Consider the following 19,376-nt stretch of genomic DNA (forward strand, 5'->3'; position numbering starts at 1 on the left):
GCCAGGTGAGTCCAGAGCAGTCTGGGAGCAAGGCCTTGGCACTTGAGGGAAGCAGAATCCACAGCCAAAACACAGGCTCGAGTCTGAGGACCTCAAGGCTGCTTCCTGGTGCTCTGCCTGCCCCAGCCTCCCAGATGCACCAGGACGGGCATGACTGCCCAGGCTCAGCACAGGAGTGGACGGAAAAGGGAAGGGCACAGCACCCAGGGTGTGCACAGAGCGTGGACTCTGAGGGTGTACCTGGACGGGGAGTGCGTGTCTGTAAGCTGTGTCTCGCTGTAACTCACTGGGAGCTGTAAGCAAGAGTCTGTGTGAGTGTCTGCACATGGGTGTGTATGTATGCATCGGGAGGAATGGGCGATGGCCTGTCCTGGGGCTCACTAGCCAGGCCCTGGACAGATGCACCCCGAGCAGGGCTCTGTTCCTCCTACAAGCCATCTTGGGAGTGGCCCCAGTCTGGGCTCTCTCGCATCTAGCAATGGCATGCTTCTGCCACCACTCTGCCACTGGCCACACAGCTGAAGGGGCAGGGAGAGCAGAAAGGGGGACCCCAATGACCCAGGGTACCTTGGTGGCCAAGCTCTGGGATCAGTGTCCATAAGGCCTCACCAATGAACTCCGGCCAGGTCTTCTGGGTGCCACGGTCTGCCCAGTGGGGCGGGACAGGGTGACACTACACTCTGCCCCACTGCCCAGCTGGACGTCTAGATCCAGGGAGCTCTGGACTAGATGTGACAAAAACATGAAGTGGGCCTAGGCCCCAGGGAGCTGATCCCAGCAGAGCCAGTGGCTTCTCCTAAAGGACAGCTACTGGGCTCACTGGTCTCTCCCACCAGGACCTCCAGGGCACAGTGCCCTGCGGAGGGCACTGTCATATGGCTGGGTTTCTCTGGGTCTTTCTGGGGGTTCTGCAAGGGAAGAGCAGACATACAGGATGCAGGAGAACTGGAGGACAATTCTGTCTCCCAGGTCCGTGGATACCTCCTTCACTTCTGGGACCCACAAAACCCCCAACTCCTGAAGGGACCTGGGCATGGGGAAGCACAGGCGAAAAGTGAACAAGGTATGCTTCTCACTCAGGCCAAGGCAGCAAGCAGAGCCTGGTCTCCATCTTCTGTCCTTCCTTCTTGCCACCAGCAGAGTGATTTGGAGGGACATACAGGTAGGCGTCGCTTCCCCGCCCCAGAGAGGAGAAAGGCAGGGTACCCAGGGAGTCAGGGTGGCAAGAAGATGTGCTCCAGCCCCAACCCAGAGGACCTGGCGAGCCCCTCAGCTCAAAGCAACTGGCCTCTGCCTGTCCCTTCTCCTCCCAAGTGCCAGAGCTCACATGGCCCAAAAGACACGATCCCAGAGCTGAGGAGGGAGGAGCGGCAAGAAAGGAGGAGCTGGGGGCCCACCGTGGGCAGTCCTGCAAACCAGAGTGAGAAAGAAACATCGCACCGCTCCCCCATTGCCTCCACCCTTGCGCAGAATTTACCAGGTCGCTCCTATTAAAAATCCTCCATCCTGGGGAGAGCATCCAGGCCCCTGTGGACACCAGACCCTGAGGGGCTGTCCCCAGCCTGCTGCTCAGGCCCTGCAGCCCACCTGGCATGCAGATACTCTGCCACACCTCTGGGAGCTGGACAGGGTGCATCCTCTGCCCCCAGGCCACCTCCTTGTACACAGTCAGCTCAGAGAGCAGCCCTCTGGGTGGCTCCAGCCTCCTCACTTCTCTAGGTACACCAACAGCTTCCCCAAATGCTCACCTCCCACGTTGGCCCCAGACCAAGCTCGGAGCCACTGCAGGAGCCCCAGAGAACCCAGAATGCTGGGCTGGGCCCTCTTGGGCCCCAAAACCCAGGCTGGGTGAGACCTATGATGGGCTTCCCAGCCCTGCCTGGGCAGTCTTACCTTTGCTGGTGGCTTCGTCCCCTCCCAGCTGCGTGCATCCATGGACGGGGGGACCTGGTAGATGTCGTGCCCTATCCCAGCAGAAGGTGGCACCTGATAAATGTCCTGGGCGGGGCTGCCAGGCCCTGGGGGCACCTGGTAAAGGTCTGGGGATGAGTTGGGAAACGAATGATGGGGCATCTGCTTGGAGAACGTGGATGCCTGCTTGGCAGGGGGAGACTGGAACTGTGGGTTGGACCCGGGGGCCTGGTAGTGGCCTTGCTGAGTCTTGCTGGGGGTAGGCACCAGGTAGACGCTGTCGGGCTGGGGCTGGTAAGTAGTGGGCAGCATGGGTGTGTACTGGGCAGCCGGGGTATGGAGGCCAGGTGAGGGCTGGGCCGAGGTGGTGGGTGGGCCGGGGCCAGGTCCTGCTGGCTTCTTGTCGTACATGCCCACCAGGATCTTGAGGCGGTTCCCAGGCACGATGCCTTGGCGCCCATGCAGCGAGCAGAGCCACCAGCCATCCAGGCCCTGTGTGTCCCGCTCCAGCACTGTCATGATGTCGCCCTTGCGGAAGGAGAGCTCATCCGGGGACTCGGCCACGTTGTCATAGAGGGCCTTAGCCAGCACGTTCTGGGGAGAAAGGAAACAGGTGGACATGAGGGCATGTGCTAGGGGCTCAAAGGGCCCCCCAGGACTGGGTAGGCATCTGGCCCTGGCGCTGAGAAAGGAACTCAGCAGGGTTTAAAGTGATCCTGGCGCCTGGCGCCTCTGCTACCACTGCCCCCGCAGAAAGACCCAGCTGATCCTTTCCTCAAATGAGTCTGGAGAGCAACTTAAAAACCTCTTGACCACAGCCACCACCAAGCCTGCAGGGATGGCACTCAAGATGCTCTTAAAAGCCACTCCCCACTTACCCACAATGCAGGCGGACAGCGGGAGAGGGGTGCTGACGACAAGGGCCATGCATGCTGGGAGGGAAGCACGCCCCCCCCCCCAACTGCCAGGCCGGCAGCCAAGAGGAAAAACCGGAAAGGAGAGGAGAGGGGACACACGAGGATGAGAGGGTCATCTTCTGCAGACCACATGGTCATCCACGGAAAAATCCCCACAAACTGGAAGAATCAGCGGCGGCCGAAAGAGCACACACTAACAGAGGCTACAGGTTTCTCTGGGTGAATCAAGCAAAGAGGAGACGAGACTCAGAAGAGAAAACGTTCACCTTCTGTCAAAAGCTCAAGGGAAAATCCAAAGAAAGGGGGAAATGGACCAAGTCTGTGGAGGGTGACTAAGCACTGTAAAAAGCCAACCCACCCAAACTTACTTAATAAATTACAGTGTATAATAAAAACACCAGCCTTTTTTGTTCTGGAGGAATTTGACCAAAGAAGAAGAATCCTTCTAGAACCCAGCGGAGAAATAAAGGTCCCCCGACAGGCAGGACAGTTCTGAAATGAAAGGGCACCCACCTTTCCGCCCCACCCCTCCAAATCTGAGAGTGGGCACCAGCCCCCAGGGACGGGCCAGGGCCCCTCTCGGAGCCTCTCAATGCAGGCCACGGGGGTGCCAAGTGGCAATGGGAAGGGGTAAGACCATCTCAAACACGATACCAGGGCAACTCCTCGCTGGAGGAAGAACAATCAGTTCGGATACTTGCCTCATGTTGTAAACAAAGGGCAATTAAAGACCTACAGGGGAAACGAGGAGTCTAGAGCCAATAAGTGAAGAAAACTGTCTTTGGGCCCGGGGGTGGGGAAAAAAATTATGAAAATAAAACCCCAAACACAAACTCCCCCCCTGCCCTGGAAGCACAAAACAAAAGGTAACAACAAACAGTTGGATTCGACCTCACCAAAGTGACAGGCTGGACAACACATGGCTGACACGAGGTGACAAGTCACCAAATGATGAGAGACACTGATCTGGAATCTAGAGAAGCAAGAAAGGACAAGAACACCAACAGAAAAGCGACACAGAAGGAAAAGGAGGGATACTTCCGGGGAGGGATGTGAGTGAACCAGGCATCAAGAATAACTGGAGTAAATAAGCCAAAGAAGAAAGGGGTCTCACACAGACTGAGGACGGTGCATCCCAGCAGAGCACCCCGCCCTGCTCTCCACTGCAGCTCCTGTGAGTCCGCCTAGAAGCAGGTGCTGCTGAGGCTCCGACAGTCAGTAACCCTCCCAGGGCGAGACTTGAGCCATATGGCCCTGACACACAGAAGCCCTGCAGCCAAGCAGCCTGTGTGTGCAAGGGTGGGCCGGGGCCGTGGAGGGGTCACGAACAGGACAGCACAGGCAGACACCAGTCCAGAGGGCCCAGAACCTCACTGGGCCAGATTTTCAGTCTGGCCCAGGCTGCTGCTGCTATCCACTTGTGCAGGGGTCTCCAGGCCTGGTCAATTCAACACAGGGCAAGAATGAGAGGGCCTGGCCGAGGAGGGCAGCTTGTGGGGATTCAGACCACACCTCATGCTTCGGGGGCCGGGAGCCAGGTGTGGGTAAAGGGCCATGTCAGGTCAGCCAGGCTCCGGTCCACCAACCAAGCGTCAGTTCTCGTTTCTGCCTTGAGTGTCCCACGGTCTGAGGATATAGCCTGGTCTGCGTCCTGAGTTGGAAATGGAACCTGGGATCTGGCCACCCACTAGCTGTGTGGCCTTCCCCAGCTGGGCCCGAGTATGGTCTCCATCTCTAGAAGTCCAACAGGAGCTGGGATACAGACAGAAGGCAGGAGCACTCCCCCTCAGGCAGAAGCAGGAAGTGGGAGCCTGGGTTCTGGGGCAGAGACATGGGGGTGAGCCTCATTAAAGTCCAGGAGGGCCCACTGTCCTCCTCACACCAGTGTCTGAGGCAAGAAGTGCCCCTCTGAGCTCTAGCTCCTGGACTGCTGTAGTAAGGGTGAAGAGGACGACTCAGGGCCCCCCCATAGGAAGGTGGTGGAGGTCAGGCTTCCAGCAGGGGCTCCAGGCCACAGGACTGGCACTCCAAGGCAGGGGAGAAGCAGCATAGAGCTGCTCAGAGCCTCCAGTGGCGGGGAAGTTGGGGACAGGAATGGGGTAGAAGGTCCTGGTTCAGTCCAGCCCAGGCCTACAGCTGACCCCAGAACCCAGGGGAGCAGCCAGCCGGTGGAGCACACTCCATGACTATGGCTGTAAACCACTGAGGGAAAATGAGGCCTCCATAAAATGGTCCTTGAACTTGAAAAATGGGGAGGGGTAAGAATAATAGTGCTGACATTCAAGACAACGAAGGATGCCTCCTGTGTGTTCGGAATTCTTCAGTTTTCTTGGCTCTGGGGTTGAAAAATTAGGTAGCTTGAAAAAAGACAACGGTGGACCGTCTCCCAGGCTCCAGGTGGGCCAGCACCGAGGACGCTGGAGCCCCAGGAGGAGCAGGCAGGGGCGAGAGCAGCCCTGTTGCCCACCAGGGCTCAAGCCCCCCATCCCCAAGCTGCCCAGGAGAAAAGCAAGTTTCCCAAATATGGTCTGCAGCCCGTCTCAGGGAATCACATCCCGTCAGGGGGCGGGACACCCGCCCCCAGTGACCCCGGATCACCAAACCATCCTGCTGGGTCCCCCCAGCCCTTGCCCTGGTGGCCACAGGAAGTGCCAGCAGAGTGAGTCACAGGAAAATTCCCCTCCAGCCCAGTCAGAGGGGGCGGGGACCAGACGGAGTGGGGGATTGCCTCTCAGAGGCCCCTGCCTCCTAGGAGGAGGGCAGTCCAGGAAAGGCTAAGAGAGGGGTTCAACCAGGCAGGACTGGGCACTCAGGATGGCTGGGAGGCTGCAGGACTCTGCTGAGAGCAAGGTCTGCTGAGGAAGAGGGATTAGCAGGGGAGGGTCCTCGAGGGGCCAGAGGAGCTACTGCGGCCTCCAACGCCCAGGGTGGCCAGCCCCCGCACCCTCTGAGTAAGCTATCTGCCCAGCAGTCAAGGCCAACTAGGCCTGCAACTGTATAGTCTGGGGCGGCCGGAGCCAGGCCAGGAAGCACCTCTCAGGCTGGGCACGTGGCCCTGGGCGCCTGGCACCAGGAGCTCCTTGCCTGCGTCAGCCGGTGCTCCGCCCAGAACCCTGGAGGCAGCCTCCCCCAGCCAGTCCCTACGTCCTGGGCACTGCTGGCGCCGGAATGCTCCAGCTGGCCGAGTACCCATCCCGCCGAGCCTCCAAGTCTCCCCAGCTGTTCTGGATAAGCTCTTCTTTCCTTGTCTCTAAGATCCAACCTTGGCCCAGCTCCCCCTCCCACTGCTGGGTGACCTTGGACAAGTCCCTGCACCACCTGGAACACCCAGATGGCTTGTGCTAAGGTGACAGTCCTGAGTATGACAGCACCCTCTAGGGCCACTCCACACCCCTTCCAGATTACCCGCCACCCGCACCTCGGGGTGTTAACTAACATGTCTGGCTACTGGTCACTTCTTGCCCCCCAGCCCCGGTACCAGGACAACTGGGCACTTGAACCACACCTGGCACAGAATGTGCATTGAGCATGCACTGCTGAATGTGTGGCCTCTGGTAGAAGCCCTAGGAGCAGGATGACCACATCAGAGCATGTCAGGAAGACCCTTCGGGGCTTCCTTGCCCCAGAGAGACTGGGGAAGGGGAGAACCCCCAGTCTGATGCTAACACTCTGCAGGCAGTAGCCTGCCTGCCAAGCCAGCTCGGAACAACACTTTGGTTGTTGCACATGGGAGCTGATGAGGCTGCGCCACAAGCCCTGCCTGGCTCTGAGACTGTCCCTCATTGTGTCCTGGAGCCTCAGGGTGCCCGGTCCCCCCAGCCCAGGCAGGACCTCAGACATGGAGCAGCTGGACCGCCCCGCTCCATAGTTACCCTGGAGAGCCCTGGAGGTGCTCTGGGCATCCCCAAACCCTGACTCTGGGGGGAGGATGCTTCCTGGGGTTGGGCAGGAGAGTGACACACTATCCTGTGTGCGCCATCACAGTGATGGCAACAACAGCAATGAGCACAGACCTTGTCTTTAACACATATCAATCATCTCTTTTAACCAATAACCTTATGCGACCACAGGAAACAGGCTCAGAACAGTTACTTGACTTGCCAGGGCCACAGCCGGGCAGCTGCAGAAGCAGATGTGAGATAGATGATAAAATGAGCTGGGTGACTTCTGGCCTCAGGTCCATGGAGGTTTTCCCTCCCTGCACCCTCCAGTCCCACATACACCCATCCCCAGAACAGATCCTCACACCCAGCAGGCACTCAGGAAACACTGGTTCCCTTCATACCCAGAACCATCTCAAACATGGGTCAAGTTTATTTCTGGGGTATTCTGCTTGTCCCAAAGAACCCTCAGTGGTGGATGCAGGCTCAACTGTGTCTGGCAGTCTGCACCCACAACCTGCTCGCTCCTGCGCCAAGAACACCGCTGGAGGGACAGCGACCACAGATCCCCTGGCAGGGTCCTGGCCATCCCCTCGCCCTACCTCCCAGGCAGTGAGGGGCTGTGAAGGACAGCACCTCTTCCCTTTCCTGCCCAGACATCTCCACAACCTCACCCTGGGTGGAACTCTGGAACCAGCCCACCTGGCATGCATCTCCCCCAAGGCTCCCAAGGTCGACAGAATGGTCAGGTTCAAGTCCTCAGTGCTGGGCTAACAGTGAGCAGGAGCCTGGAGAACCCCTAATCCAGAGACATCCCAAGGGGAGCATGGCTCCAGCCTGTTGACTGCAAGGAGACTTGAGGCTCAGAGAACAGAGCAGGGGCTGTGTGGGTCCCTAGATCCTGGTCTGACATCCACAGCCAGAGAAAAGATCTGCAAAACTAAAGACCAAAAGCCCACCTATTGTGGCCTTTGCCAGGGATTACCACACACAGGCACCTGCCACAGCCTGGTCTTGGCTGTAGCAGAGACAGCAGATGCCTTTGTGGCCGCAGCTAGCTTGGGGTGGCAGCACACCCTTGCCCCCACCTCTGCCAGGGTGTCCCAGGTACTGTTCCTGAGGTTGGGCAGAGGAGGAGAGGTGGCATGGGGAGTACCTCCCGCCACCGGCACCTGCAGCTCCAACACACCCTGGGCAATGAGAACAGGCAGGAGTGGGGCCAGAGCACGAAGGCGCTGGCACGGGACGGGTGAGGGCAGAGCCCTCCAGCCTCCAGCCCATGCAGCTGCTAGCAGCTCAGGAATGGGCTCCACTGCACAGAACCTCTGAGTTGCACCCTGACCACACACTGTTCTCCCTGCCCCAGGGCCCTGCTGGGAGGACTCACAGGATTCTCCAAAGTACTCAGAAGAAGGCTCAGCACGAGGCTGACCTGCACTGCAGGGACAGCACCCCAGGCCCAGAACAGAGATCAAGACTCTCCTCAGTCCCAGATCTGGCATCAGGGAGGGGCAGAGGCAGAAGGAACGGTGCAGGTGACAGCAGGAACTGCACTCCTTACAAGGGTGGGCTTCTCCACTCAGACAGGAGCTTCTCCCCTGCAGTCGCTCTCCAGTGCTACATAATTGTTGGTGGCCCTTTCAGCGGCACCACCCACTTGTGCAGCGATAGAGGGGGACACTGTGGTATAAAAAGTGGGGTTCCTCAGCTCAAACAAGTACCAAATCCCTGATTTCTGGATTCACAGCGATAGGGCCTGAAGTAGAGTCTGACTCCCAACCCCTGAACCCCATCCACTCCAAGACGGGACCCGCCACCCAACTCCTCACCTTGACGTGGGAAGGAGTTAAGGCAGCTAGACCGTCCAGTGCTGGAGGGTCAGCAAGGGGTGCCGACAGAGGGCTAGGAAGACCCCCTTGGAGAAAGATCACCCTAAGAATCCAGAGAAGCTGGCCCAAGGCCCTGACCCAGCATGATTTCATCAGCCCCAGCTCACTCCCACCTACAGCCTGCTGACCCCACACTGCCCCTCGCCCCACACTGCCCCTCGCCCCACACTGCCCCTCCGCGCTGAGAAGCCTCCTTGAGAATGCACCTCCCTGCCTGCTGGCTGCCCCAACTGCATGGCTCCTACGTGAGGGCGGGAGGGGAGTGCCGCAGAAGAGGGAAGGCTCCAGGCCTTGGAAAAAAGGGAGGTGGGGCCGCCTCAATGGATGCCACGAGTGGACACAAAGGCAGAGCCCTGGAGTCAGAGGGACCTCACCAGGTGAGCGGCCCCAGCAGCACTTTGGCCCCCCAAGGACCAAAGTGCCACCAATCCCGGGGAGAGGCGCACGTGTGAAGCACAGCATGAGGCCACACCAGCTCTGGGTCCTGGTCTCTCCATCGGCGCCATGTCTATGACTGTCCGGGAGAGCAGCTGTCTCGGGGCCTTTCCAGCTCACACAGGATGCCCCAGTGTCACCACCCTTACTTCAATCCCTTGCCCAGCCTTAGGAAGGTGGTGCCAGTTCACAGGCTCACGTCCCCACTAGCACACAGTCACGGCTGGAGGCTCCAGTCCTCCTCCCAGAGCCAAAGGTGCCTGTCCTGCCAGGAGCTGGGCTGCCCTTACTCTGCCTCCATCCGGTTCCCACTGATCTCCCTCGCCCAAGGGAGTGCTGGGTGCTGGTATCCAGAGGCCCTGCCAACAGCTCCTCCCCAGACCTCCAGGCTCCACCCGCACCCGGGAGACCTGCACATGCCACCTGCACCTGAGGGGACCTGCTACCGTTCCCCGGGGCATGGGACACACACCTGTTTTCTAGGCCTGCCAGTCCTGCCATCCCTGGCTCCCCACTATCCAGCTCTCCACCAGGGAAAGGACATGCGCACGGGGAAGCGTATCCCCCACCTCAAGGGGATGGGAACATCTCCTGGCTTGGCTGAAATTTCCAGGGAAGACGCAGCCAAGCCAAGGAGTGCCTCCCCATCTAGACCCTTCCTTGGGGTAGCGGTGCTGAGAACCGACATCTCATGTTTTCATGACCCGAAAGGGAGCTCCTGGCCCCAGTCTGGAATTTGAGAAGCCCACATGCCCGCAGCCCGCAGCCCTAAGGCCCAACAACCCCCACCCCTCAGCAGATCTCAGCTTCTCGGAGATCACAGCAGCAACAGCGCCGGGGAGCCCGGGCTGCGGGGACCAGCGCGCAGCCCCGCCCCCCCTCCAGCCCCGCGCTGCCCGCCGAGGAGGGACCCCGGGAGCCCACTCCGCCAGGTCAAGGGGCAGGTGACTCCCCCAACCGTGAATCCCAAGGCCCCCGCCCCATCTAAGCTGCCTGTCACGCGGCAGGGCCCCCAAACCGCCCTGGCCTCCCGCCGCAGGACCCGGCGCCCACCGCCCCTGCAGGGCCAGGGCAGGTAAAGGGCCGGCGCGAGGGCGGAGGCGAATTAACCAGCACCGAGCCCGGCGCCCCGGCCGCGCCGACTGGGGGGTCCGGGCACCACCCCAGCTCCCAGACACGCGGGAGCCACGACGGAGCCGCCGGGGGTCGGGCTCTGCGGGAAGTTCACCCCGGGACCCGCGCGATCCCGCGCGGTCGAGGAACCGGGGCCGGGGTTGGGGGGCCGGGCGAAAGCGGGGCGCAGGCCCAAGGTCACCCGGCGGCGGCGGCCAGAGGGGAGGGGCGGGCCTCCCGCCAACAACTTTCCCGGATCCAGGAACTTTCCTGCCGGCCAGCGGCCCCGAGCTCGGCCTTCCCGAGGCCCGGCCGCGGAGGGTCCGGCTCGTCCCCAGGGCCGCCCGCGAGCGCGGGGCCGGGGGCGGAGGGGGCGGCCCCGGCACCCCGGACCCCGGCCCGGGCGCCCCCGCAGGGCTCCCCCGGCCGGCGGGCGCAGACCTGCCCGCGCCCCGCACGGCCGCCGGCTCACGGCTCCCGCGCGGGGCAGCGCCCGGGGCGAGCACCGGACCCGCCCGCGCCCCGCGCCCCCGCGCCGCGCTCACCAGGTAGCAGCTCATCCCGCCGGCTCCGCCCGGGGCGCCCGCCCGGCTGCCCGCGCCGCGCGTCCTCAGGGTCCCGACCCGGTCGCAGCCGCCCGGGCCCGGCCGCCTCCGTCCCCGCCGGCCCCCGCCCGCTCCGCCCGCCGCCGCGGCCCGGCCGGCCCAGCCCGGCTCCCGGCATGCCCGACCTCCGCGCCCATTGGCCGCCGCGGCCCTGCGAATCAGCCGGCGGGGCGGCCGCGGGAGCGCGCGGGCACGCGCCGCCCACCGGGGCCGCCCCTCCGCCCCTCACCCCCCACCCCCCACCCCAGCTCCGGCCCAGGCTCGGGGCTTCCAGCCCGGCGCGCGGGATGCCGCCCCGTCTCCAGAGGCTCGCCCGCCCCCCGCCCCGGCAGGGCCCGCGGGTGTAACCTGCTCCGGAGCTGACAGTCCAGCTGCTCCCCGGGATCTGCGGGCAGATCACACCCTGCACTATCCGGCAGCTCGCCCTGCCAGGTGGGCAGTGCCGTAAGCCCGGCTTCGCCAACAGAACCGGCATGGTCTATAAAAGACACACCAGCACGGCCCAAGGTGGACTCACAGACTCCCTCCACCAGAAACACACACCTGGGGGCCTCCCCGGTGGCGCAGCGGTTGAGCGCGGGGCTGCGAAGCTGCCCGCAGCCTCTGCAACGCCGGTTCGATCCCCGGCCGCCGGCGAGGGTCCCACATGGCGCGCAGACCTCTCCTGCCGCCCGCTGCTCCCCTCAGCAGTGTGCTTCGTCAGTCTGCCTGCTCTGCTCCCCGGCTCTGGCTCTGGTGAATTCTCTCACCCAGGTCTCCGCTCCCCTGCCGAGTGTGTCCCCTCGGGTAGGCCCGCCCTCATCTGTAAAATAAAGGAGCTGGCATAGGGGAGCCCACTTCTGGCTGTCCTAGTGAGCTTGTTAAACAAAGCCTGATGCCTGGGTCCCTCTCCTCCAGAAAAACTGGGTATGGGGCACCTGAACATCAAGCGGATCCACTGAGCAGAACTCAAAGCATAGGGGGTGGGTAAGGAACAGTGGGATCTGGACACAGAGTAACCCAAAGACCCAAAAAGGAATGGGAGGGCCTCCCTGGTGGCGCAAGGGGTTAGGCACCGCACTATGAAGCAATGAGTAGCCTCTGCAGCACGAGTTCAATCCCCAGCAGGCCAGGGAGCTACCCACATGGCGCAGCAGACCTCTCCTGTCTCGCCCGCTGCTCCCCTCAGCAGTGTATTTCAGTCCGTCTGCCTGTTCTGCTCCCCACTCTGTCTCTGGTGAATTCTCTCACCCCCACAACTCTGGCCTGTACCCCAGCTCTTGTATGTACAAATAAATAAATCTTAAAAAAAAAAAACCAATGATGTGTCTGTCTTTAGTACGCAAACATTTGAAAAAAAAAAAAAGGAATGGGACAAATAGCTACCACCCTATGCCCTCCCAGTCCACTTCCGCACAGGAGGAGCCAGCTCTCAGGGAAAAGCTCCCCTGCTCCTTCCCAATAGCCAGCGTCCCCAAGTCAGACCGGAGGCTGTGGACAAGGCCCCTCCAGATCCTGGACCTTGCCCTCAATCTGATGGCACCCAGGTCGTGGGGGAGCAGATGGAACCCATGGGCCATGCACGAGCACGGGGTCAGCTATGCTGGTTTCCCAGGCTCCACTGCTATGCAAGGGGGAGAGGGCCCTGGGCCAGGCAGGCCTCACAGCCAGAAAGGATCCGGCTAGCAAGCAGGAGATTTCTGCAGGGGTGGGCGGGGACCCAAAAGGACTGGCTCTCAGTGGGTTGGCTCTGTTTTATCCTGGCTAGCCTTAGGACAGGCCCTAGCTGGCCTTGGGGCAGAGGAGGCAGCAGGCTGGGACCAAAGGAAGGGGGCAGGATTAAAGCAGCACTGGGGCGGGGCTGCTGGTGTGCACAGGCATGCGGAGGAGGGGCGCCCAGTTCAGTCACAGGCATTTCAAAAATTTGCTCCTTTTCCACTTAAACTGCACACCCCCCCCCCCTCAGCCTGTGCCTCCCAGAATGGCATTTCCGCTTTGGAATCCAGGCCCCAGGATCTGTGCCCCACTGTGCTGGAAGTGAAGTGGGGGGGAGGGGGGGGCACGCGGAGTGTTGCCCCTCCCAGGCCTATGTGCCAGTAGGTGGTTGGGTGGAGGAGGGGCATCCACTGAGCAGGCTCCAGCTAGGTGTATGGGGGAAGCATACACCTGGGCACCCCCAACCCCTCTGACTGCCAAGGAGCTCTGATGATGACCCAGACCCCAGCACAGCCTCTGCCAGCCTGGGCTCTGCGATCACGTGCTCATTTCATACCCACAGCATCCTGCACAACAGCCCTCACCATAAATCCCACTTGCCAGAAGAGGAGGCTTGGGACTCCGTCTCCTGGCCCTGGCCCCGTCCCACAAACTCCCAGGCAAAGAAGGGAAGGTGAGGCAGCAAGACCGCACCCTCACTGCTCTGCAGCGACTTCAGCACAGGACAGGGAGGGCGTCAAGGGCAGGGACACTTGAACTTGGAAAGCCAAGGCCTCTGTCCCACTCACAGATCCCAAAGGATGGGCAGCTGAGACCCTAACAACCCCTCCCCTCAACACATAATTGAGTTCAGACCTCAGCGCCACCTCTACCCTATTGAGGTTCCCGGGGTACAAGGCAAAATGATGTGGAGCCTGGGGGTGTTACTGGATGGAGATGGCTGGAACTCAGACCCAGCACCTGTCCAGAAGGTAGCCAGTCACCCCACAGCGTCCTGGCCCCTCCTGCCAGGCTGAGGATAAGCTCACAGGCAAGGGGGCAGTCACCCACCCCTCCTTTGGGCCTGGAGAGCTGTCAGGGCAGGCAACATGGTGGGTCCAGCACACAGGACATGGTTCTCGTTCACTCCTTAACTGTCTGCTGGGGTGAGGGCTGCTGCTACACTGAGACCCAAGAGGGGAGAAGCACCTGGAACCTTCCCATTCTCTGGGCTTTCTTGGGTCTCACTGCACAAAGAATGTTCTCTTTGTAGGCCCAGCAGTGCTTGAGCCGCTTTTCCAACATTGAACAAAGGTGTACATAACCTTCAGGGACCTTAGGCCACTGTCTCTCAATGGAATGCTGTACAATGAAGATGGCCACTCTCAAAGACAAAAATCACACAAGGAAATTCTCATGGCAATGTCAAGTGAGGAGAGCAGACTAAAATGGCTTGCTCCACATGACCCTCCTAAAGCCTTGGTTTCCCAGCAGCACGAGAGGGTGGCTGGATGGGTCAGCTGATGGCCGGCTCTGGGAGCAGCAGCAGGAAAGGATTTCCTGAGGCCGGAGGTGAGTGCTGCCAGCCCCAGGGACAGGAAGAAATGATGTATCTGGAGGGCCACAGGGAGTTGTCGCCTCCCCGCCCCCCCCCCCAGGCTGGCCGCTAGTGTTGGCAAGCTCAAAACCAGCTTGTGAGCTGGGGCCAGCCCTGTCTGTGTAAGAGTCCAGGGCCCCTGTGGGTGGCCTTCCATCACACACACATCTGGGTCCCTGCTGCCACCCTGGGGAGCAGAGCAGAACTACCACTACCCAGGGATGCAGTACCTTGCCCAGGTCGCAAAGCCAGGAAGTGGCAGAATCATAACTGTGACCTACCCACTGGCTACGAAGGCATGTCCTGGGAGGAAAGCACTCCAGGTGACCCAGGCAGAGCACAGCATGCCCTCCCAGGGTGGGGGTTGGGGCTGTCAGCCATAAAGAGCTTTCTCATCCTCCCCTGCGCTCCCAGCTCTGACCAACCAGGGAGTTTCTTTGTCATTATGGTAGTGACTGGCTGGGGAGTAGGACAGCCCCACCATCTACAACCAAATCCAGGGTGCGGGCACGGTTGCAGGGTGCAGCAGAAGGCAGGTCAGCCTTCCCAGATCCAGGCCTGGATCCCAGCAAACCCAGTGCCACCACCCTCCTGCAGCTCCCCCTCCTCTTCTCTCCTCTGACTCTTTCACAGACCAGGAGCTGGGAGGAGCAGCACACTCCTAATTCCATTCCTGCTTTAAACAGCAGCAGAGGCACCTAGAGGGAGGTACCTCTTTGGAGAGAGTCTCTGCGCACAGAATCCCCAGGGGTGCTGAGTCCTTCTTTCTCGTCTGCGCCCCCTCTTTCCACTTTCCCAACTCCTGATGAGCACCAGCAGTCTCTAGGCTGGGGCAGAGGGGTGATCTCGACCCACAACCAGCTCCCCAATGTGTGTAATGAGAAGGCTGGAGCCTAAGTACACTGACTTCCCCCCACCCCCGCTGGACGGAGGCCCCTCTTCTGCATGGTGAACACTGCCTGGGGAGGAAAGGGGCTGGCAGAAGAAATGGGGATAGGGGATCTGTTAGGCTAGAGAAGAGAGGAAGGAGGAGGCAGAGCACAGGGACAAGTCCCTGCCCCTAGTGTGTTAAGCTGCGGGTGGCAGCCCAGCTCCACCGTGGCCTGGGCCAGTAGGGAGGAGCTTGTGGTCAAGAAGCTACTCCAGTGGCCATCTGCTGTCGCCTCTCCCCAGCCCCTGGCAACCAGCCCCAGCAGATCTGGGCCATGGGGTGGAGGGTGACCTCACATGCCATCTGCCACCCCCCATGCTTGTTTCTGCTAGAGACCAGGTGTCCACACCCACAGAGACACGGAGACGTCCAGAGACCCAGAGACCCACAGAGGGGCAGAACAGCACTGCCCAGCCAGGCCACGAGGAGTGGCAACTCAGGGAGCCAGTGGCATCACAGGAGGGAACTCTGAGACCAGTGGAGTGAGAGGACAGGAGGGAGTGGACACAGAGAAGGCAGAGCAGGGCAGCCCCCGGAGAAGCACTGTTTTGTCCCCCTCCTTTGACCACACCAGGCGGCACCCCACTGAACCTCTCCAACCTACAGAGAAAGGCCCCATTAGCCCCAGGAGAGCCAGCGCCCTGTTTAACCTATAAGAGCAGAGAACATTCATTCAGCTGATGTGGACCCTCAGCCTGTGCGTGCGTGACACATGACCACTGCCAGCTTCCCTGCCATCACCAGGGCACCTGTGGGCACCAAAAGCGCCCCCAGCCTGCCAGGCATCTAGGCACTAAGGCACCAGGCACCAGGCATTTATGTTCCCTCTGCTCTCAGACTTCCCAGACTGCTCAGACTCAGGGACAAGAATCTTTCTGAAGAGATCTGTTGCTCCCAGATCTACCAGTTGATGCTGGAAGGTGGGTAGCATCTCCCCCCTCAGCCAGCAGTGGTCGGAGAGGGAGGCACAAATAGATAACCACATGAAGATCTGTGGTGATGAGGTCTGAGGAGAATAAAGCAGACAACAGAGGGATGGAAATGGCGATTTTATGCAAGGTGCTTAGGGGCCCACTCTGAGGAGGTGGCATTTGAGCAGATGTGTGGATCTTTTGCTAAGGCTCATTATGCAGAAAAAAATAACAGTAAAGGTTTATAAAAATAGCACAGGCGTGTCAACTGCACTGGTGGGTGCAGAGCAGCACACAGAGGTGTCAGGGATGAAGGGCGTGGCTCTCAAACGACTCCCCCCCAGCCACAGCATGGTGTCTGCGGGGTGGGGGGCTCCCAGAATTGAAGTGGGTACATCAAGAGTATCTTCCAGGTGGAGTGGACAGAGACCCCCGGAGAAATACAGGGATCCCAAAAACCTAAGGCGATGAACCTCACAAGCAATGTAGGAAGAGCTAATTCAAACCCTAAGGTCCCTGCCGAGGACTGTGTGAACAGAGGGGCTTTGGCTCCATAGCACGTTTGGAACAAGCACGTAACTTGAGGGGATCCAGGATTTGGAGGCACAGACAATTCTCTGGGTATGCTTCAAGACGGGATATCAGGCTTCAGAAAATACTGAAACAACGCCAGTGTCCCAGGACTTAAAAAATACATCGCACACAAGAACTAGAGACAGCCGGCCATCAGCAGGACGGGATGAGTGCGTCAGTTCTTTTTCATGACTGGAGCACTCAGCGCAGTAACAAACCCGAACGACGGATACCCATCACGTGGATGAACATCTCAAAACCGTTACGCCAAGTGGGAAGAAGCCAGGCCCCAAAGAGCACCACCACGGGCTTCCCCGCACATCAGGCTGATGCACAGGCACCACTGAGCCATGGTGACAGATGAGGCTGATGAGCACCCAGTGGGCAGGGGACACTGACGACGGCGGCGCCCTTGCCAGCTTTCTGAGACGATGATGTTCCTGTCTTGAGGGATGGGACGTGGATCTACATTAGGAAAACTCATCGCACTACACCTAACATCGGCACATGTCACTGCGTGTGACATTTAGCTCAATAAAAGGGTCTCAGCTGATAAAAATAAAATAAAACCAAGCACGGAGGCAAAATTCATGGCACTGGGAATACCAACAACAGATACTGCGATCCTAAAACCTGCATGTTACCCCTTTTGCCCTGGCTCTCAGGGAGCTTAAAAGTTAAATTTGTATGCGACACAGCTTAGCCTTTCTGGAATCAATTTCCCCCCTGCTCCATACATTACATACTTCTGGATTTTTTGATGATTCCAAACTATTTGTGTCTTTCACTATAATCTGCTTCAAATCCTTCCTGGAACTTGGAGGAGTTTAAACAGTAAATTAAAATGACTAAAAGGGCCCCTCCGCCTCTAATCCCTCTCAAAGAAGGGATTAACTGCAGAGCCACAACTTGTGACCACCTCTCTTGCCAGAGCGGGCATCCATCGCCATCCATCGCCACCTCAGCAGAGGTCCCCACCCCCACCCCACCCCCACCCAGTACCAGCAACCGGGGAGCGAAAGTGGGCTGAAGAAGTGGGCTGAAGAAGCGCCTTGCTCTGCCTGGGATGCAGCGAGAGCGAGCACTGCAATGAAGCCCAGCCACAGGCTGGGGAGGCGAAGGCAGCACACACGGGAAGGAGCCTGGAAGCAGGCACACAGTCCTGTGCCCAGGGAAGGAAATGGGCGGGGTGGGGGAGTCAGTGTTCACAGCTTTGAGGCACACCTGCCTTACCCACGAGCTTGACCCCCCTCAGGGTGCTGGGACCCATCTCAAGGGGGCTGTCTTTCCCACCCAGGGTCCTTGCCAATCAGGCTGCTGCAGACCGCACCTGACCACGGGCCTGCACTGCCCGCATGCCCTCACGTCCTGCAGCTCTGGACCTGGGATACTCAGGGAGGGTGCGCCAGCTGGTGACCCCACTCTAAATCACTCCCTCGTGATTCAGACCTATCGCCTAAGGTACATCCAAGGCTCAAGAGGCAGGGGTTCCGCAGGCGTCCTAGCAGGGGAGGGACCCAGTCATTCCACCACTAAGGTCTTGGCAGGTACCACACCAACCATAAACAAAAGGCCACTGGGGACAGACTGGCAGGCCAAAGAGACCTGAGGGGCGGGGGGCCATCGCCCCTTCCCAAGGCGCCTGTGCAGGAGCCAGGAGTGGGTGTTGGACCCCCACGCCAGCCAGCATGGTAGGATAAAGATAATGACCTCAACCACAGTGGCTGCTGTGACTTACCAGTTTCTTACTAAGAGTTCTATGTGTCCCACCAAATCCTCATAAAACCCCAAGTGCTGCTGACATGCCTGTGACATGGGTGAGAAATGGAGGCTGAGAGGGTACAGTATCTAGCTGGAGCTGCAGACCAGTCAGCTCCCGCCACTCACCCTAGAACCTTGCTTCGACCCACCAAGCAGCCCTTCTGGGACCCTCTCTCAACCCACAGCAAGGCTTTGGGACAGCGGCCAAGACACCAGGCCCTCTGCACAGGGACAGAGCCACCTGTCTGTGGGGGCTCCATGAGGCTCCCCGCAGGCAGCCACGGCAAGCTGGGGCAGTGAGGCAGGGAGAGGAGCCAGCGGGCCTGGTTCTACCCTGCCGCTTGATGAGGGAGCCTGAGAGTAACCAAATAACCCCACCGATAAATGCATGATCACAAACGGGCTTCCCAGGGCAGCTTGCCCCGCCTGAGCGATGGAGGGTGAGCAGGAGGTACCTGGTGAGCCAGGCCGTGGCAGATCACTTCCTGCAGAGAAGGACAGTTTGAGGCAAGGCTGGGCAGGAGGCGGGGATGTGGCAGGAAAGGGCGCGCTGGGTGCCTTGGAGACAGAACTGCGGACTTTGGACTTGGCCAGTGCCTCGCCCCCTGACCCGACATGAGCCCGTTCCAGCAGGCCCCAGTGGGGCCCAGGGCAGAGTCCCAGGTTCCTGACCAGCTCTATCATCACAGCTCTGGCTGGTAGAGCCAGGCACAAAGGGGGCTCCAAGGATCACTGTTGGAGGTTCACCAAGAGTATCTACCCACAAAGCTGGGGTGGCACAGGGCTGTACCCACAGGGCTCTACACAGCCCTGGGTGAGCTGCCTGGCCCCTCTGAGTACGGCTGCCTCATCTCTCAGGGGTGCCCAAAGGGTTGCACAATCTCATGCTTAGAAAGCCACAAGCAGAGGGTCAGTTTCTCAGCAGCTGCAGCTTCTGTGGACAGCTGAACAGGCCGCAGCCCGCACAGTTCGAGAGGCCACGCAGGCTGACGCTACTTTCTGACAGGGGGTCCTGCCAAACTCGGTTCCCACTCTGGCTCCAGCTCTCAGTGGCCCTGGCAAGACTCAGGGCCTCCGGAACTTGTGAAGCCCTGAGCCCAGGACTTGGCCAAGGACACACTCCACACATGACAGCACCCTGATTCCTAAAGGCGAGGAATCAGTGAAGGAACAGGGGC

The 19,376-nt window shown here is 60.1% G+C and overlaps 1 protein-coding gene across 3 annotated transcripts in view; it reads right to left on the reverse strand.

The window, feature by feature from the left end:
• The window catches only part of BCAR1 (BCAR1 scaffold protein, Cas family member), a 34,307-nt gene that overhangs the window by 12,197 nt on the left and 2,734 nt on the right, over positions 1-19,376 (reverse strand). The window contains exons 1-2 of one of the 3 annotated variants that reach the window (XM_037516158.2): positions 10,692-10,740; positions 1,894-2,505 (exon numbers count right to left, since the gene is read on the reverse strand). In XM_037516158.2, coding sequence (XP_037372055.1) covers positions 1,894-2,505; positions 10,692-10,706 — 627 coding nt within the window. In that variant the 5' untranslated portion in view covers positions 10,707-10,740. Of the gene's footprint in view, positions 1-1,893; positions 3,986-10,691; positions 10,741-19,376 lie in introns of those variants that run through there. The other 2 variants (XM_037516159.2, XM_037516157.2) reach the window with 2 other exon arrangements.

Source organism: Talpa occidentalis, unplaced genomic scaffold (assembly GCF_014898055.3).
Source record: "Talpa occidentalis isolate TD23 unplaced genomic scaffold, MPIMG_talOcc4v2.1 talOcc4.17, whole genome shotgun sequence".
Classification (NCBI taxonomy): Eukaryota; Metazoa; Chordata; class Mammalia; order Eulipotyphla; family Talpidae; genus Talpa; species Talpa occidentalis.